At 38.3% G+C, this 20,805-nt stretch overlaps 2 protein-coding genes and 1 long non-coding RNA gene across 3 annotated transcripts; 2 read left to right on the forward strand and 1 right to left on the reverse strand.

Moving 5' to 3' along the window:
- The first annotated feature begins 179 nt into the window (after positions 1–179).
- Positions 180–3,861, forward strand: LOC146905283 (uncharacterized). Its single transcript, XM_085723362.1, has one exon. The coding sequence runs from the start codon at positions 2,130–2,132 to the stop codon at positions 3,618–3,620; it is 1,491 nt and encodes a 496-aa protein (XP_085579488.1). The 5' UTR covers positions 180–2,129; the 3' UTR covers positions 3,621–3,861.
- A 1,277-nt stretch (positions 3,862–5,138) lies between these two features.
- Positions 5,139–18,898, forward strand: LOC146905284 (uncharacterized). Its single transcript, XR_015017708.1, has 2 exons — positions 5,139–5,829; positions 18,501–18,898. It is a non-coding gene; the product is annotated as an uncharacterized LOC146905284 (long non-coding RNA).
- Positions 13,047–14,797, reverse strand: LOC146905285 (uncharacterized). The gene has a single exon (XM_085723363.1). The coding sequence runs from the start codon at positions 14,476–14,478 to the stop codon at positions 13,306–13,308; it is 1,173 nt and encodes a 390-aa protein (XP_085579489.1). The 5' UTR covers positions 14,479–14,797; the 3' UTR covers positions 13,047–13,305.
- Positions 18,899–20,805: the final 1,907 nt, after the last annotated feature.

Below are 20,805 nucleotides of genomic sequence, written 5' to 3' on the forward strand. Positions count from 1 at the left end.
AATTTGTGTTTTAGTACTTTAAAACTCTATCTCATGCATTTTTTTTACTCTATAATGTCTTTTGTAAATTTTGCTTTAGTGTTTCAATTTCCACTTTGTGCTCTATTTCGATTTTAAGCTTTTTTATTATCTCGTTTGCTTTAATTCGTTTCTTATCATCTTGATTGCTTTAATTTGCTTTTTTTATTATCTTGTTTGCTTTAATTCTAGTATCATCTCATGCATTTTTATTATTGCAATTTATTTAAATTCCATGATGATTAGTGTGTATAACTAGGAAATGGATGTATATTCTTACCATTGGTTTGTAGCTTGGCAAAGAGGCCATAGAATGTATCTAGGATTTTTTTGTAATAATGTAGGTAACACAAGCACCGACACTTGCACCGACACTTTATTTACCGCTTTATCTTGCTTTATTTTTCCGTTACTACGTTAGCTTTCCGTTAGTTAGAAAAATCTTTTATCTCAAAAATCAAAATAAGCAAAAGCCAAATTATTTTCATAATAAACCTTGGATCCAAATCCAAGTGATTTTCCCTTTATTTTCTTAATCAAATTCCTAATTGAACTTTAATTAAACTTAGACTCAATTTCTTAACTAAAATGAAACAACCTCACTTCTATTTTTTTTCTAGTGCCTTGAGGCCCCTCAATCTCCTTCTTGAAAACCATTTTTCAAAAATAATTAAAATCAACCTAACCCACAAAAATATTTTTTAAGAACGAACTACGGCGGTTTTGATCCCTTTTAAGGGTACGTAGGCAGAGGCTTTAATCCTTTCAAATCAATCAAATAAAAATAACCAAAACTCCAACTTCTTCTCCCTCCATTCTTTCACTTCAACTTTAAACAACAAATTTTCAAATAAAATAAAGTTAGAAAGAGGTTCTCACGGAGTACCGTGAACGACGCGGGTGCCTAACACCTTCCCGAATCGTAACCAACCCCCGGATCCAAAAAGGGTTTTTCAATCTCTTTTTCCCTTCCCAAGAATAAAATCGAGCAAGTCCGGTAGATTGAAGGTTCAAGTCCAATCAATGGCTTGATACCCGAAAATCTTGGTCTACAAAAATGGCGACTTCACTGGGGATCCTACGCGGGTTTAGCCCACCTTTCTTTCTTTATTACTTTTGCTTTATCATTTGTATATACTTTGTAAATACTTTTACGTGAGTGGTGAGACAAAGTCCTATACCCGGACTCGAGTGAAACATAAGATAGGGGTGGTAGACTCATAGTGGCATACCGAGAGTATTCTCGTGTCTTGTCACACGTGAGATAACCACACTTAGCGGAGGAGCTTAAAGTGATATATGTCGGCGGGTGTTGTCACGCTTAGACTCTATTGCTTTTAAGTTTCCGTTTGTACGCTAAGGACCTTTAGTAACCCTTAACCCATCTTGGCCTTTTTTAGGATGTAGTGCAGTGGCTAAGCCGGGTGATGTCTCGGTATTAGTCTACTTGCAATGCTACACTCGAACTAGACTTTCCTACGAACGTTATTGGACCGGGTGTTGTCACGGTATCCGATAAAGTTCTGTGGCGGTTGTAATTCGGGAACCTTGGTAGAACCCTTGTTACATGGGCAATTGGAAACCATAGTCCTTACCAAATGGCGTTGTGTCCCTTAAGCTCCAACATTGTATACCTTAAACCTCATCATGTATTCTATGTATTCCTTGCATAATCATGCATACATGCATTCATCCATAAACCTTTTTTTTCATCCATTAAAAAAAATATATTGAAGGATTTAGCCAAGCTTTTTGTAAACATCAAAGGTATGAACCTTGTAAGAATGAACACCGAGCAATACAACTTCAAAAATCTCAACTAAGCTTTTGCTTTTGTTAAGAACTTCTTTCTTGGGTTCGTTCTTACCTTTTGAAATGGAAACCTATTGCAATATCTTTACAATTCTCAAATGAAACCATATTCCTTTACGATGTTTACAATTTACCTTGATAAATCCTTCGATAACAAAAAGATTGTACATTTTTTTTGCATAAACATATCATGCATCATGTTGCATTCATAGTTCTAGTCTGTGTCTCATACTTTATCTCTATGTACAAAAGGTCAATCCATCAGTCTACCCGCATCTACAACACTCGAGCAAATCAGAATGGATCATCTTGAACAAGAGAACCACAAGCTTCGTGAAGAGGTGACAACCCTCCGGGCCGAAAATGATATTTTGAGGAACTTGGTATCTGTGATGACGGTTGCACAGAGTCAGCCATTATCTCTTCCAGTTGGCAGCACTCAAGCTCAGACGGTTGCTTCCACTACTCCGATTTCAACAGTGTTTGCTAGTACTCCTCAACATGCTATGCTGGAAGGTTACCTCTGGAGTACACCTTTAAGTTCTGCTGAAGTATTCCGTCCTGGTGTCTCTAAGGTTCAGGCTCCTTTTGTGCAACAAACAACGCCTATCCCTCAATCGGGCCCTTTGATCCCTCAAGCTGCTATGATTCATACTACTCATCAGGGCCCTGGACCAATCTATCACTCAGGAAATGTGGTCGCATACGACCGGATAGCTGAACTGGAAGAAAAGTTTGACAAAATACAGTTGGAATTGAAAGCTCTTCGTGGGAAAGAACTGTTTGGGAAAAATGCTTATGATCTTTGCTTGGTTCCCAATGTCGTGATACCACCCAAATTCAAGGTCCCTGATTTTGAAAAGTACAAAGGGAACACTTGCCCTGAGCTTCATTTGATAATGTACGTGAGAAAGATGTCTGCTCAAGTAGGCAATGATGAGCTCCTTATGCACTGTTTCCAAGATAGTTTGACTGGTGTCGCACTGATATGGTATATGAGTCTGAGCAAGGATGATATCAAAACTTTCAGTGATTTGTGTGAGGCGTTCGTTCAGCGGTATAACTACAACTTGCACTTGGCCCCAAACAGAAAGGAACTACAGGCCATGACTCAGAATGATAATGAATCCTTCAAAGCTTATGCCCAACGTTGGAGAGATTTCGCTGAACAAGTCCGTCCACGTCTAGAAGAGAAAGAGTTGACTGAGATTTTTCTGGAAACTCTGGATCCGTTCTATTTTGAGCATATGCTTGCAAGTGCATCTGGCAATTTCACGGATATGATGACCGCGGGCATGCGTATTGAAGATTGGGTTCGAAAAGGACATTTGATCAAAGAAGTTGTTCCCACTAATGGTTCAGAAGAGGAAGACCAGGAAATGAGTGTGGCAGAAATTCAGCCTCAACAACAGTATCTGGCTTATCATCCTGTGGCCGCTATTATGCCTGTCACAAATGCTCCGCAAAGTTCGGGTTATCAACCCCAGTTTCAGCAATATCCACAACAACCTCGACAACGCATTTCAAGGAAACAGATTGACCCTATTCCCATGACGTATGCAGAGTTGTTTCCAAAGTTGCTTGAAAGGAATTTGGTCTCTCCCAAGGCACCTCTACCAATGCCAGCAAAATTGTCAGCCCGGCATAGGCCCGACCTCTTTTGTGCTTTCCATCAAGGGGCACCAGGTCATGATATTGAGCACTGTTGTGCGTTGCAGAAGATAGTTCAGAAGTTGATCCAGAAAAATCTCATACCTTTTGAAGAGTTTGAATTGGAATATGCAAGTTAATCCGCTATCGGATCTTGGAACCTGATGTTGATGCATTGAATGTTTAGCTGCAATTGGGTCTTTGCTGATGTTTCTTTCTACTACTCATCTGTTTAATTAATATGTTTGTTTGTTGCTTTATGTTTTTCAAAAAAAAATCCTTTCGTCCTACCCGAGACGAAAGTGAACTTGTTTAGGGCTTTTTGCTTTATGTATTTTCATCATTAATTAAAAAGTCGCTTTGATCCCGACTTTATTTTTATTTTGTGCTTTTTCTGGAAAAATGGTAATACAAAAAACCAAAAATTATTTTTCTTTAAATCATTTTCACATATCTGCATAATCATAATGTTTATATCAATAATCAAATCATGCATTAATAAACCCGTTGAACACTTTAGCCCGGTACTCTCTCTTGACTTTGAGTTCCCTGTGTCTGAGGCTGAAAAAGGGATCAAGAAGAAGTTTCCAATGTGATTTCTCGCCTACTGGGGCATCTTGGCCATCGAAGCTGTGAATATCAAGAAAGATTGTCCAGAAGAGGACTTTCATGTACAAAGACTGGCACGAGATGCTACCATCTGCCTTGCAGGGATGTTATACTTCAAGTGCACACTTCAACAGGGGCAACCCCCCCCACCATCCCTCAATATACAATATAAAAGCAGTGCCCCACATGGAGGTCAAAGTTCTGTCGACGGGAATTCCAATGAAAGCTAAGCTGGATTGAATTTAAAAGTGTTATTGCAATGTGCCCTGTACAGTTATGTCAAAAGGATAAAGCAAGTATTTGACAAAGAAGGCTCGTCCCCGTGAAAGTCAAGAAAATGGCTTTGTGCTAAAAATGTGTTACCTGATTCCAGGGGGCAATGTATGCCTAATTACCTAGGATAGTGATGAACTTGTGTTCCTATGAATGCCAGTGCAGTCAAGAAATACTTTGTTAAAATGAAAAGCTCGATAAGTCGCAAACTGGAAAAAGCGGCTTAGGCAAAAAAGAGCGTCTCGATGGATTGAAAACCTGAAAGGGCGGTCCATGCAAAAATTAGAGACATGGAAAAAAAGAAATAAAAAATCAGCTCGATAAGTCGCAAACATTAAAAAAGCGGCTTAGGCAAAAAAGAGCGTCTCGATGGACTGAAAACCCGAAAGGGCGGTCCATGCAAAAGTTAGAGACATGTAAAAAAAAAGTGATAAAAAAATGTGTTTATCCTGATAGGTTGACACCCGCAAGGGCGACCTATGCAAAAGTTAAGGATTGTGACAAAGTAACTGCATCTGGTCGGACATGACTCACTTGGGGCATTCCAGTCGTCAAAAAGACTTCCGACTTATGGCAAGGCATCTTCATCAAATCAAGTATGATTCATCTGGGGCATTTTCAACTGTCAAAAGGCCTTCGACATGAAGCATCTGCAAATCAAAGACTCGGAACAGTGGAATTCAAAGTTGTTAGAGAGCATAGCGGTTATCGTGTTCAATGTACCTTTTCCAATATAATTACCATTTTCCAAACTTTTTAAAATCTTTGGAACCATGCCTTTGGCAGGTCACCACTCCTTTACATCTAATTTGAGCCTGTGCCCATTTATTTGAAATTCTCATTTATTCTGTTTGCATAATTTTCTTCTAGTTTTGATGTGAATACTTAAAGCAAAAAATAAAAAAAAAATCTTTTTTAATGTCTTTTGAAAAGCATAAACAACAGGTACATCTTCTTTGAATTAATGAGTAGTAGAAACATACATCAACATTCGTCCCAAGGACAGTTAAACTCTGCAAGATAGTTATGGACAAGTGCTGTGTGATGACCTCTGTCAAAAAAAAAAAAAAAAAAAAAAAAAAAGAAAAAAAAAATACAAAAAAAGAAGAGCTCGCTAAGTCGAAAACCCGAAAGGGCGGCTTAAGCCAAAAATGAGCGTCCCGGTGGACTGAAAACTCGAAAAGGGCGGTCCAGGCAAAAATTAGGGGCATAAAAAAAAATATATATATACTCTCGGTGGATTGTAAACCTGAAAGGGCGATCCAGGCAAAAGTTAGGGACTTTCAAAAAAAATACAAAAAATGAAAAAAGACAGAGGTATCACAGTTCAAGTGGGTCGAATGGAAAGAAAGCACTTTGTGTTGGCTTACGAGTGGCGACTTCTGCCAGAATGATTGATTGATGGGTTTCATCCCGAGAAATGGCGACTTTTGCCGGTGATTTGATGAATGGCGACTCCTGCCTATGGTTTTGTAGACCAAGATTTTCGGGTGTCAAGCCATTGATTGGACTTGAACCTTCAATCTACCGGACTTGCTCGATTTTATTCTTGGGAAGGGAAAAAGAGATTGAAAAACCCTTTTTGGATCCGGGGGTTGGTTACGATTCGGGAAGGTGTTAGGCACCCGCGTCGTTCACGGTACTCCGTGAGAACCTCTTTCTAACTTTATTTTTATTTAGAAAATTATTGCTTAAAGTATAAGTGAAAGAATGGAGGGAGAAGAAGTTGGAGTTTTGGTTATTTTTATTTGATCGATTTGGAAGGAATAAACCCATGCCTACGTACCCTTAAAAGGGATCAAAACCGCCGTAGTTCATTCTTAAAAAGTATTTTTGTTGGTTAGGTTGATTTTAATTATTTTTTGAAAATGATTTTTGAGAAGGGTTGCGAGACCTCAAAGGTATAGAAGAATAAAATGGAAGTGAGGTGGTTTCATTTTATTTGCGAAAGATAGTCTAAGTTTGATTAAAGTTCATTAAGGGATTTGATTAAGAAAATAAAAAGGGAAAACAACTTGGACTTGGGTCCAAGGTTTATTAAGAAAATGATTTGATTTTTGTTTGTTTGATTTTTGAGATAAAAAAGGTTTTTCTAACTAACCGAAAGCTAGCGTAATAACGGAAAACATAAAGCGAGATAAAGCGGTATATAAAGTGTCGGTGCTTGTGTTACCTACATTATTACAAAAATTCCTAGATACATTCTATGGCCTCTTTGCCAAGCTACAAACCAATGATAAAAAATATATATCAATTTCCTAGTTATACACACTAAATATCATGGAATTTAAATAACTTGCGAGAATAAAGGAAATGCATGAGATTATACTAAAATTAAAGCAAACAAAATATAACAAGATAAAATGAGATTTAGAATGAATGATGTCAAAATTTTAAATCAATACTCAAACTAGAAATTGAAAGATTTTAAAGCCTAATTGACAAGAGATATCATGGAGTGAAAAATTTGAAATGCATGAAACTAGAGTTGAATTTTAAAGCTAGGTTGTAAGAATGTTTGATGAAACCACAACCAAAAGATGCATAAAATGGTTTTAAAGCCAACATATAAATTAACAATAATGCATGATGTTGAAATATCAAGGAAGTGTATGAAGTAAATATTGAAACATTAAAGCAAGAATTAACAAAGAATATTATGGAGTAAAACATTTAAAATGCATGAAGTGTAAATTAAATTATTGAATGAAAAAAAAATGCATGATATGAATAAACATGATTTTAAAAGAACACGTGGGATGACTAAACATTCATCATGTTATAAAGAATTGCAAGGAACCATGTATACCAATTTTGGTACGTAAACAAACAGTAAAGTTGTAGAGAAGTTAAACGAAACAGTAGATTTGGCTCAAATCCAGATCATATATGAACCATCAGATGAATCAGATGGCTCAGATCTGATCATAGGGAAGTTGTATCATAGCCACCAGATTAAAATCAAAGGGATAAAAACGAGGGATCATGGTAATAAAATATAAGCATGTACATGATACCACAGGGGAGTATATAAACGTTTTCTAGTAGTAAAAACTCATTTGTTTCTATACTTTCTCTTTCTAAAATTCAACTTTTCCCACTTCTCTGTAAAAAAACAAACCGCCCCCACACCTTTCTTCTCCGGCGAGCTTGTATATTCCGGCGCGGTGGCCGGTGGTGGCACCACCGCGTCGGAATCCAAACCTCCACCATTTTCAAAAATTTTCACATATTCTAACATCCTTTTCAAAGATAAAACCGAATCCAACCTCAAAAACGCGAAATCAAAACCCAAACGACATAGATCTAACACGAACATGAACACGAAACGAAGAATACCTCTTCTCCGATCTCGGTTCTGTCTTTTTCCTCCTTTGATTCCGATTTGAGCTGGCATCGAATTCTGTTCTGGTTCGTCTTCTTCCACGCTCGATTCGGCTACGGATCTGACGGCTGATCTTGATGCTGGTGTTGACGGCTTGAGCTCAGATTCGTTCAGTTTCTCCTTCACCCTAACTGGATTCGACTTCTCCTTTGATGTTTCTGTTCGTTGTTGATAAAAGCTACTGATGATAATTGTTACAAATTCGGTTTGGTTCGCTGCTTTGTTGGAACAAAGGATCCGAAAATGAGTTGTTGAAAAGATTTATGTGATTTGTGATTTTTGAATGTTTGCTATGAACATTATTGGGCTTGAACAATTTGAATGATATGGTTTTTGTATTTGTTTAATGATGAATGATTTTGTGAAAATGGAATTGTGGTTTGAATGTTATATAAAAAATGGATGTGTTACTGGAAAATTGATGAGGTGAGTGTTCTTCATGTTCTTGAGATATTTTTGTATAATTTGGGTGTTTGATCCACAAAAGTAGAAGGAGATAGGAAATTAGGGTTTCTGGCTGTTGATTGGGCTGCGGCTGAATCTGTCAGTGTGAATAGTGATCGGTTCCCCCAATGATTGCAATAATGACAGTTTAAATAGTGTCCAAAATTAGGGTTACTGAAAAATTCAGGACCAAAATGCCCCTGACTTGGGCACCACTTCTGGACAGATGGAACAAAGGACTAATAGGCTGGAGACACCTGTACATGACTAAAGACTCATTTGGACCTAAAACTTAAAACAAATGATTGAAAGGAAGTTAAATGTCACGTGAGTGACAAAGGGGACAAGATAAAAATAATAAAAACAAAATTATAAACAAAAATGGAAGAAATAAAAATGGAAACAAATAAAAAACATAAAGTGAAAAAGGAAACTAAATAAAGGGAATTAATAAAAATAAAGATGACATAAATGAACTAATAGGATGCGAAACTGTCTCTTTCGGTAACCAAATGAGGTATTTTAAAATACCTTTTTGCCGAAATTCCGTCTGAAACGATGAAATTACTTGGTGTTTAAAATACGAATAAAAACTTAAAAACAAAGAAAAGTGGTCAAAATTTGGGGTATGACAGATGCCCCTATTTAAGTTTCTTCGTCACGAAGATTTGAAAGAAGACTTTTAAATCGATGGGTCGAAGAGACTTAAATACCAAGTACACCGAATTTTGACCAATTGAAAAGCTGAGAATGCGATGAATACAATAATATGAATGCATGCGATGCGAGTATGAATGCAAAGACGACGGAAATAAACTGACTGGGGAACAAACTGATAGGTATCACTGGGGAGATAAAGCCTGCCTATTACCAACTGCCGTGATAAAGACGAACATACGGAAGATAAAGTTCGTCCATTACCAACTGTCGTAGTAAATGATGAAAATACAGAAGATAAAGCTTGGAACGGGCAATAAAGCTTAAGACGGAAAATAAAGCTTGAGACGGGAAGTAAAGCTTGTCTATTACCAACAACCCGTGGTAAAGACGGAGATACAGAAGATAAAGTTTGTCTATTACCAACTGACGCGGTAAAGACGAAAATACAGATGATAAAGCTTGTCTATTACCAATTGTCGCGGTAAAGACGAAAATACAGATGATAAAGCTTGTCGGAATATAAAGCTTGAACAGACGGTAAAGCTTGGAAGATAAAGCTCAGACAGCAAATAAAGCTTAAGACGGAAAATAAAGCTTATGACGGAGAGTAAAGCTTGAGATGGAAAGTAAAGCTTATCAATTACCAACAGCCCGTGGTAAACGATGACAATGCGGAAGATAAAGTTTGAACTGAAGATAAAGCTCAGACGGGAGATAAAGCTTGAGACTGAATATAAAGCTTGAGACAAAAGTAAAGCTTGAGGTGAGAAGTAAAGCTTATCAATTACCAACAGCCCGTGGTAAATGATGGAAATGCGGAAGATAAAGCTTGTCTACTACCAACTGCCGTGGTAAAGACGAAAATACTGATTAAAGCTTGTCTATTACCAACTGCCCGTGGTAACGACGAAAATGCAGAAGATAAAGCTTGTCTATTACCAACTGCTCGTGGTAACGACGATTAAACAAAAGATAAAGCTTGTCTATTACCAACTGCTCGTGGTAACGACGATTAAACAGAAGATAAAGCTTGTCTATTACCAACTGCCCGTGGTAAAGACGAAAGAACGGAAGATAAAGCTTGTCTATTACCAACTGCCGTGGTAAAGACGAATATACTGATTGGTATCGGTAAAGTGATTACTTGATGGGACCTGCCACTGGATCACATACTGATTGGTGACATTTATGGATTAGACACTTTGAGATTGACATCTTGTGTATTGGAGTAAGACGCAGGAAAATAATGCAACTATGCATGAATGATATTTGTATGCGTGCTATGTATGCATGGATGAATGAATGCATATGAGACTTATTTGACAGTATAATGGTGAGACTGTTGAGACCAGATTGGGCAGGTCCGAAGAAAGTGGCCCGACATCATGTTGCAAGCATCTGACGCCCTTTATTGGGGATAACATCACTGGGGATGAACCAAACACTGACGGGGTAAAGCCCTTCAAACCATTGACGGGGTAAAGCCCTTCAAACCACTGATGGGGTAAAGCCCGCATTCTTAACCATTGATGAGGTAAAAACCCAAATTCAAACCAAGCTGATGGGGTAAAGCTCATATTCAAACCAACTGATGGGGTCAAGACCCATAATCAACTACTGAAAGGGGGGAAGGGTCCAATAACCAATTACTGAAAAGAGAATGCCCCGTAATCAACCGCTTGAAGGGATAACAACCCATTGATCATACTGCTGAGGGGAGAAAGCCCCATGATCAAATCACTTGAAGAGAGAATGACACATTGATCGTACTGCTGCACGGGTAGCAACCCATTAATCATACTGCTGAGGGGAGAATGTCCCATGATCAAATCACTTGAAGAGAGAATGACACATTGATCGTACCGCTGCACGGGTAGCAACCCATTAATCATACTGCTGAGGGGAGAATGTCCCATGATCAAATCACTTGAAGAGAGAATGACACATTGATCGTACCGCTGCACTGGTAACAACTCATTAATTATGCCACTGAGGAGATACCAGATACCAACCCATTAATTGAAACACTAAAGAGGTAACGAACTCTTTAATCAGGCCACTGAAGATGTAACATACCATCAATCCGACCACTGGAGGGGTAACAACCCATTAATCATACCGCGAAGGAGTAATGACACAATAATTATACCGCTGATGGGATACAACCCAACAAACAAAACTACTGATGGGAATATGACCCAATATGACGTCTCAATTGATGGTGAAGTAATCATTCCTTGGGGTAAAGCCCGCCAATCAGAAACCTGACAGAAATCGCCATTTCTTGAGATAAAAACCCATCAATCAACGCACAAGCAAAAGATGCCATTAATCAAGCCACTGGCGGAAGTCGCCATTTGTCAAATCGCAGGCAAAAGACGTCACTGATCAAACCACAGACAGAAGTTGCCATTTCTCGGGATAAAACCCATCAATCAAAGTCTGGCAGAAGTCGCCATTTGTAAGCTAGCACAAAGTGCATTCTTCCATTTAATCCACTTGAAATTGTGATGCCTCTGTCTTTGTTGTTTTTTTTTGTTCATTTTTTGTATTTTTTTTTTGAATCCCTAATTTTTGCCTGGACCGCCCTTTCGGGTTTTCAATCCACCGGGAATATACTTCTTTTTTGTTTGCCCCTAATTTTTGCCTGGACTGCCCTTTCGGGTTTTCAATCCACCGGGACGCTCATTTTTGCCTAAGCCGCCCTTTCGGGTTTTCAACTTAGCGAGCATTTTTTTTTGCATTCTTTTCTTTTTTTTTTTGACAGAGGTCATCCCACAGCTTTTGGTCGTGATTACCCTGCAGAGTTTAACTGTTCTTAAGATGAATGTTGATGTATGTTTCTACTACTCATAAGTTCAAAGAAGATGTACCTGTTGTTTATGATATTCAAAAGACATTTAAAAAGTTTTAAAATTTTGCTTTAAGTATTCACATCAAAAATAGAAGAAAATTATGCAAACAGAATAAATGAGAATTTCAAATAAATGGGCACAGGCTCAAATTAGATGTAAAGGAGTGGTGACCTGCCAAAGGCGTGGTTCCACGGATTTTAAAAAAGTTTGGAAAATGGTAATTATATTGGAAAAGGTACATTGAACACAATAACCGCTATGCTCTCTAACAACTTTGAATTCCACTGTTCCGAGTCTTTGATTTTGCAGATGCTTCGTGTCGAAGGTCTTTTGACAGTTGAAAATGCCCCAGATGAATCATATCTGAATTAATGCAGTTACCTTGCCATAAATCGGACGTCTTTTGACGGCTGAATTGCCCCAAGTGAGTCATGTCCGACCGGATGCAGTTACTTTGTCACAATCCTTAACTTTTGCATAGGTCGCCCTTGCGGGTGTCAACCTATCAGGATAAACACATTTTTTTTATCACCTTTTTTTTTTTACATGTCTCTAACTTTTGCATGGACCGCCCTTTCGGGTTTTCAGTCCATCGAGACGCTCTTTTTTGCCTAAGCCGCTTTTTCCAGTTTGCGACTTATCGAGCTTTTCATTTTAACAAAGTATTTCTTGACTGCACTGGCATTCATAGGACACACAAGTTCATCACTATCCTTGGTAATTAGGCATACATTGCCCCTGGAATCAGGTAACACATTTTTAGTACAAAGCTACTTTCTTGACTTTCACGGGGACGAGCCTTCTTTGTCAAATACTTGCTTTATCCTTTTGACATAACCGTACATGGCACATTGCAATAACACTTTTAAATTCAATCAAGTTTAGCTTTCATTGGAACTTCTGTTGACAAGACTTTGGCCTCCATGTGGGGCACTGCTTTATATATTGTATACTGAGGGATGGTGGGGGGGTTGCCCCTGTTAAAGCGTGCACTTGAAGTACAATATCCCTGCAAGAAAAATGGTAGCATCTTGTGCCAGTCTTTGTAATTGAAAGTCCTCTTCTAGACAATCTTCCTTGGTATTTGCAGCTTCGACGGTCAAGATGCCCCAGTAGGCGAGAAATTTCATTGGTAAACTTTCACCCTCCTTTTCTTCAGTCTCGGATATAAGGAACTCAAAGTCGTGAGAGAGTACAGGGTTTAAGTGTTCAACGGGTTCATTAATGCATGATTTGATTATTGATATAAACATTATGATTATGCAGATATGTGGAAATGATTAAAGAAAATAAATTTTTGGTTTTTTTGTATTACCATTTTTCCAGAAAAAACACAAAAATAAAAACAAAGTCGGGATCAAAGCGACCTTTTAATTAATGATGAAAATACATAAAGCAAAAAGCCCTAAATAAATTCACTTCCGTCTCGGGTGGGACGAAAGGATTTTTTTTGAAAAACATAAAGCAACAAACAAACATATTAATTAAACAGATGAGTAGTAGAAATAAACATCAACAAAGACCCAAATGCAGCTAAACATTCCATGTACCAACATCAGGTTCCACGATCCGATAACAGATTAACTTGCACCTTCAAATTCAAAACTCTTCAAAAGGTATGAGATTTTTCTGGATCAACTTCTGAACTATCTTCTGCAATGCACAACAGTGCTCAATATCATGACCTGGTGCCCCTTGATGGAAAGCACAAAAGAGGTCGGGCTTGTACCAGGCTGACAATTTTGTTGGCATTGGCAGAGGTGCCTTGGTATAGACCAAATTCCTTTCAAGCAACTTTGGAAGCAACTCTGCATACTTCATGGGAATGGGATCGACCTGTTTCCTTGAAGTCTGTTGTTGATATTGCTGAAACTGAGGATGATAAACCGGATTTTGAACAGCATTGGTGATGGGCTTAATAGCAGCAACAGAGTGAGAAATCAAATACTGTTGTTGACTTTGTTGAAATTGGGGCTGATAACCCGGATTTTGAACAGTATTGATGGGCCTAACAGCGGCAACAGAGTGAGGAGCCAGATGTTGTTGACTTGGTTGAAATTGGGGCTGATAACCCGGATTTTGAACAGTATTTATGGGCTTGATAGCGGCAACAGAGTGAGAAGCCAGATGTTGTTGCTGAAGTAGCACCTTTATATCTGGGTCTTCGAAGAACTCAGTGTTATTTCCAATCAACTTTTGAACTTCTTCCTTCAAAGCGTAACATTGCTCGGCGTCATGGCCTGGTGCCCCTTGATGGAAATCACATTTGAGGTCAGGGCGATACCAAGATGGCAGCGGATTCGGCACCCGAGGAGGTGGCCTGGTTTGAACAAGTCTCTTCTTAAGCAAGATAGGAAGCAGAGTTGCGTATTTGATAGGAATTGGGTCAAACTGCGATGCTTTCCGAGCCTGATTTAGAAGAATAAGCTGCTGAGGAGCCTGACTTTGAGGGATAAGCTGCTGAGGAGCCTGATTCTGGGAAGTAAATGGCTGAGGAGCCTGATTCTGAGTAGTAAACGACTGAGGCTGTTGAGGAACCTGTTGTCGAGGTCGTTTCATGCACATTGGCTGACATAATGGCTGAGACCTTTGCTGAACAAGCGGTGAATCCTTTGCAACCATCAATGAAGATACTAGGCTAGTTAACCTCTCTACCTCAAACCGAAGTGTTGTTACCTCTCCACGAAACTCATGGACCTCTTGCTCAAGCTGATCAATCTTTTGTGTTTGCACGAGTGTTTGCATACGCGAGCCGAACTTGGATGAAGACATCGGACCACTTTACTGATGGATTGACCCCTTAGTACATAGAGATAAAGTATGAGACACGGACTAGAAACTATGAATGCAACATGATGCATGATATGTTTATGCAAAAAAAGTACAATTTTTTTTTGTTATCGAAGGATTTATCAAGGTAAATTGTAAACATTGCAGGTGAACATGGTTTCATTTTGAAGATTTGTAAAGATATTGCAATAGGTTTCCTTTTCAAAAGGTAAGAACGAACCCAAGGAAAAAGTTCTTAACAAAAGCAAAAACTTCGGTAAGATTTTTGAAGTTGTATTGCTTGGTATTCATTCTTACAAAGGTCCATTCCTTCGATGTTTACAAAACACTTGGCTAAATCCTTTGATATTTTTTTTTATGGATGAAAAAAAAGGTTTATGGATGAATGCATGTATGCATGATTATACATAGAATACATGATGAGGTTTAAGGTATACAATGTTGGAGCTTAAGGGACACAACGCCATTTGGTAAGGACTATGGTTTCACATGTAACAAGGGTTCTACCAAGTTCCCAGAGTTTTCAACCACTTACAAATTGTATCGGTTTACGAAATTACTTTCGTTCCGATATCATTCGTAAGAAAGTCTCGTCTGAGTGTAGTATCGCGTATCAACTAAATCAAGATTGACTCAAGATTAGCCACCGCACTACGTCCTAAAAAGGCCAAGTAGGGTTAAAGGTAACTAAAGGTCCTCAACTTTTAGCGGTCACTTAAAAATAAACATGTCGATCACGAATACTCATGTCAACATAGTATATCTCTAAGATCCCTAAGTTGAGTGGGGTTATCACATGTGCCACAACCAAAATTCACTCTTGGCAGGACACTATGATTATACCACCATCCTATCCTAATGTTTCTCTCAAGTCTGGGTTTTGGACTTGTCTCACCGCTCACGTTAAAAATAAACAAGTAAACACGTATTTACAAGGTAAAAGAGCACAAGTAAAAAAGGAAGAAAGGTAGGCTTAACCCGCGTAGGATTCCCCAGTGAAGTCGCCATTTTTGTAGACCAAGATTTTCGGGTGTCAAGCCATTGATTGGACTTGAACCTTCAATCTACCGGACTTGCTCGATTTTATTCTTGGGAAGGGAAAAAGAGATTGAAAAACCCTTTTTGGATCCGGGGGTTGGTTACGATTCGGGAAGGTGTTAGGCACCCGCGTCGTTCACGGTACTCCGTGAGAACCTCTTTCTAACTTTATTTTTATTTAGAAAATTATTGCTTAAAGTATAAGTGAAAGAATGGAGGGAGAAGAAGTTGGAGTTTTGGTTATTTTTATTTGATCGATTTGGAAGGAATAAACCCATGCCTACGTACCCTTAAAAGGGATCAAAACCGCCGTAGTTCATTCTTAAAAAGTATTTTTGTTGGTTAGGTTGATTTTAATTATTTTTTGAAAATGATTTTTGAGAAGGGTTGCGAGACCTCAAAGGTATAGAAGAATAAAATGGAAGTGAGGTGGTTTCATTTTATTTGCGAAAGATAGTCTAAGTTTGATTAAAGTTCATTAAGGGATTTGATTAAGAAAATAAAAAGGGAAAACAACTTGGACTTGGGTCCAAGGTTTATTAAGAAAATGATTTGATTTTTGTTTGTTTGATTTTTGAGATAAAAAAGGTTTTTCTAACTAACCGAAAGCTAGCGTAATAACGGAAAACATAAAGCGAGATAAAGCGGTATATAAAGTGTCGGTGCTTGTGTTACCTACATTATTACAAAAATTCCTAGATACATTCTATGGCCTCTTTGCCAAGCTACAAACCAATGATAAAAAATATATATCAATTTCCTAGTTATACACACTAAATATCATGGAATTTAAATAACTTGCGAGAATAAAGGAAATGCATGAGATTATACTAAAATTAAAGCAAACAAAATATAACAAGATAAAATGAGATTTAGAATGAATGATGTCAAAATTTTAAATCAATACTCAAACTAGAAATTGAAAGATTTTAAAGCCTAATTGACAAGAGATATCATGGAGTGAAAAATTTGAAATGCATGAAACTAGAGTTGAATTTTAAAGCTAGGTTGTAAGAATGTTTGATGAAACCACAACCAAAAGATGCATAAAATGGTTTTAAAGCCAACATATAAATTAACAATAATGCATGATGTTGAAATATCAAGGAAGTGTATGAAGTAAATATTGAAACATTAAAGCAAGAATTAACAAAGAATATTATGGAGTAAAACATTTAAAATGCATGAAGTGTAAATTAAATTATTGAATGAAAAAAAAATGCATGATATGAATAAACATGATTTTAAAAGAACACGTGGGATGACTAAACATTCATCATGTTATAAAGAATTGCAAGGAACCATGTATACCAATTTTGGTACGTAAACAAACAGTAAAGTTGTAGAGAAGTTAAACGAAACAGTAGATTTGGCTCAAATCCAGATCATATATGAACCATCAGATGAATCAGATGGCTCAGATCTGATCATAGGGAAGTTGTATCATAGCCACCAGATTAAAATCAAAGGGATAAAAACGAGGGATCATGGTAATAAAATATAAGCATGTACATGATACCACAGGGGAGTATATAAACGTTTTCTAGTAGTAAAAACTCATTTGTTTCTATACTTTCTCTTTCTAAAATTCAACTTTTCCCACTTCTCTGTAAAAAAACAAACCGCCCCCACACCTTTCTTCTCCGGCGAGCTTGTATATTCCGGCGCGGTGGCCGGTGGTGGCACCACCGCGTCGGAATCCAAACCTCCACCATTTTCAAAAATTTTCACATATTCTAACATCCTTTTCAAAGATAAAACCGAATCCAACCTCAAAAACGCGAAATCAAAACCCAAACGACATAGATCTAACACGAACATGAACACGAAACGAAGAATACCTCTTCTCCGATCTCGGTTCTGTCTTTTTCCTCCTTTGATTCCGATTTGAGCTGGCATCGAATTCTGTTCTGGTTCGTCTTCTTCCACGCTCGATTCGGCTACGGATCTGACGGCTGATCTTGATGCTGGTGTTGACGGCTTGAGCTCAGATTCGTTCAGTTTCTCCTTCACCCTAACTGGATTCGACTTCTCCTTTGATGTTTCTGTTCGTTGTTGATAAAAGCTACTGATGATAATTGTTACAAATTCGGTTTGGTTCGCTGCTTTGTTGGAACAAAGGATCCGAAAATGAGTTGTTGAAAAGATTTATGTGATTTGTGATTTTTGAATGTTTGCTATGAACATTATTGGGCTTGAACAATTTGAATGATATGGTTTTTGTATTTGTTTAATGATGAATGATTTTGTGAAAATGGAATTGTGGTTTGAATGTTATATAAAAAATGGATGTGTTACTGGAAAATTGATGAGGTGAGTGTTCTTCATGTTCTTGAGATATTTTTGTATAATTTGGGTGTTTGATCCACAAAAGTAGAAGGAGATAGGAAATTAGGGTTTCTGGCTGTTGATTGGGCTGCGGCTGAATCTGTCAGTGTGAATAGTGATCGGTTCCCCCAATGATTGCAATAATGACAGTTTAAATAGTGTCCAAAATTAGGGTTACTGAAAAATTCAGGACCAAAATGCCCCTGACTTGGGCACCACTTCTGGACAGATGGAACAAAGGACTAATAGGCTGGAGACACCTGTACATGACTAAAGACTCATTTGGACCTAAAACTTAAAACAAATGATTGAAAGGAAGTTAAATGTCACGTGAGTGACAAAGGGGACAAGATAAAAATAATAAAAACAAAATTATAAACAAAAATGGAAGAAATAAAAATGGAAACAAATAAAAAACATAAAGTGAAAAAGGAAACTAAATAAAGGGAATTAATAAAAATAAAGATGACATAAATGAACTAATAGGATGCGAAACTGTCTCTTTCGGTAACCAAATGAGGTATTTTAAAATACCTTTTTGCCGAAATTCCGTCTGAAACGATGAAATTACTTGGTGTTTAAAATACGAATAAAAACTTAAAAACAAAGAAAAGTGGTCAAAATTTGGGGTATGACAGGTTTAATTGACGGTGTCTCCCATCTGTGGCTTGATTAATGTATTTTATCCCTTAGAGATGGCGACTTCTGCCAAATTGTTGATTGATGAGCTGTTTCCCTAAAAGAATTGATTATTGGGCTTTCTCCCCTCAAGAGGATTGATTATGGGGCATTCTGTCTCCAAGCGGTTTGATTATGGGGCGTTCTCCCTTCCGTGGTGTGGTTATGGGTTGTTCCCCCACCAGTGGTCTGAGTATGAGCTTTACCCTGACAGTGTTTAACTCATCTCCAGTAATGTTATCCCCAATGAAGATTGCCGAGTGTTTGTACTGCGGTGTCAGCCCATCTCTCATCTTACCTATCCTCTTTTGTTTCATCAAGTTCACCTGTCAAATACAGTCATACATTCATACATTCATGTACTCATACATTCATTCATACATATATTCATGCATATAAACATTCATGCACATATTGTATGCATATAAAATATCATTGCATTTACCACCTCGTGTCTTATTTCAACTGTATCTCATAAAAGCGTCTACCCCAGTGTGTCTGGTCCAGAGATGTCATTCCCTGTAAGCCCGGTGGATTCCGGCGAACTCTTACCAAGCCCGTGGATTCCAGCAAACTTATCAAAAGCCGAGTGGATTCTCGCAACCTCTTATCAAAAGCCGAGTGGATTCTCGCAAAACTCTTATGAAGCCGAGTGGATTCTCGCAAACCTTTCATCAAAAGCCGAGTGTATGCTCGCAAACCTTTCATCAAAAGCCGAGTGTATTCTCGCAAACCTTTCATCAAAAGCCGAGTGTATTCTCGCAAACCTTTCATCAAAAGCCGAGTGTATTCTCGCAAACCTTTCATCAAAAGCCGAGTGTATGCTCGCAAACCTTTCATCAAAAGCCGAGTGTATTCTCGCAAACCTTTCATCAAAAGCCGAGTGTATTCTCGCAAGCCTTTCATCAAAAGCCGAGTGTATCCTCGCAAACCGTTCATCAAAAGCCGAGTGTATGCTCGCAAACCTTTCATCAAAAGCCGAGTGTATTCTCGCAAACCTTTCATCAAAAGCCGAGTGTATCCTCGCAAACCGTTCATCAAAAGCCGAGTGTATGCTCGCAAACCTTTCATCAAAAGCCGAGTGTATGCTCGCAAACCTTTCATCAAAAGCCGAGTGTATTCTCGCAAACCTTTCATCAAAAGCCGAGTGTATTCTCGCAAACCTTTCATCAAAAGCCGAGTGTATTCTCGCAAACCTTTCATCAAAAGCCGAGTGTATGCTCGCAAACCTTTCATCAAAAGCCGAGTGTATTCTCGCAAACCTTTCATCAAAAGCCGAGTGTATTCTCGCAAGCCTTTCATCAAAAGCCGAGTGTATCCTCGCAAACCGTTCATCAAAAGCCGAGTGTATGCTCGCAAACCTTTCATCAAAAGCCGAGTGTATTCTCGCAAACCTTTCATCAAAAGCCGAGTGTATTCTCGCAAGCCTTTCATCAAAAGCCGAGTGTATCCTCGCAAACCGTTCATCAAAAGCCGAGTGTATTCTCGCAAACCTTTCATCAAAAGCCGAGTGTATTCTCGCAAGCCTTTCATCAAAAGCCGAGTGTATCCTCGCAAACCGTTCATCAAAAGCCGAGTGTATGCTCGCAAACCTTTCATCAAAAGCCGAGTGTATGCTCGCAAACCTTTCATCAAAAGCCGAGTGTATTCTCGCAAGCCTTTCATCAAAAGCCGAGTGTATCCTCGTAAACCTTTCATCAAAAGCCGAGTGTATGCTCGCAAACCTTTCATCAAAAGCCGAGTGTATGCTCGCAAACCTTTCATCAAAAGCCGAGTGGATTTCTCTCAAACATTTCATCAAAAGTCGAGTGGATTCTCGCAAACGTTTATTTTGCTTCAAATGGTCAGTCCCAAACCACGGACAGCTTGTGTTTACCTGTCATTCCCCAGCTTGTGTTCAAGAGGCGTCACTAATCCAATACATAAAAAGGTCATCCTCAAGGTGTTTAATTCATAAATGTCACCAATTAACCTGTATTCAAAGTGGCAGGTCCCATCAAGTAATCAGTATGATCGTCTTTACCACGGGATGTTGGTAATAGACAAGCTTTACTTTCGTCTCAAGCTTTATTTTCCGTCTCAAGCTTTATCTTTCGTCTGAGCTTTATCTTCCGCATTTTCGTCTTTACCACGACTGTTGGTAAAAGACAAGCATTATCTTCCGTATGTTCGTCTTTACCACGGTAATCGGTAATAGACAAGCTTTATCTCCCCAGTGATACTTATCAGTTTATTCCCCAGTCAGTTTATTTTCGTCGTCTTTGC

This window comes from Medicago sativa, chromosome 7 (assembly GCF_051527215.1).
Source record: "Medicago sativa cultivar Bolivia chromosome 7, Bolivia_mono, whole genome shotgun sequence".
In the NCBI taxonomy this organism is placed as follows: Eukaryota; Viridiplantae; Streptophyta; class Magnoliopsida; order Fabales; family Fabaceae; genus Medicago; species Medicago sativa.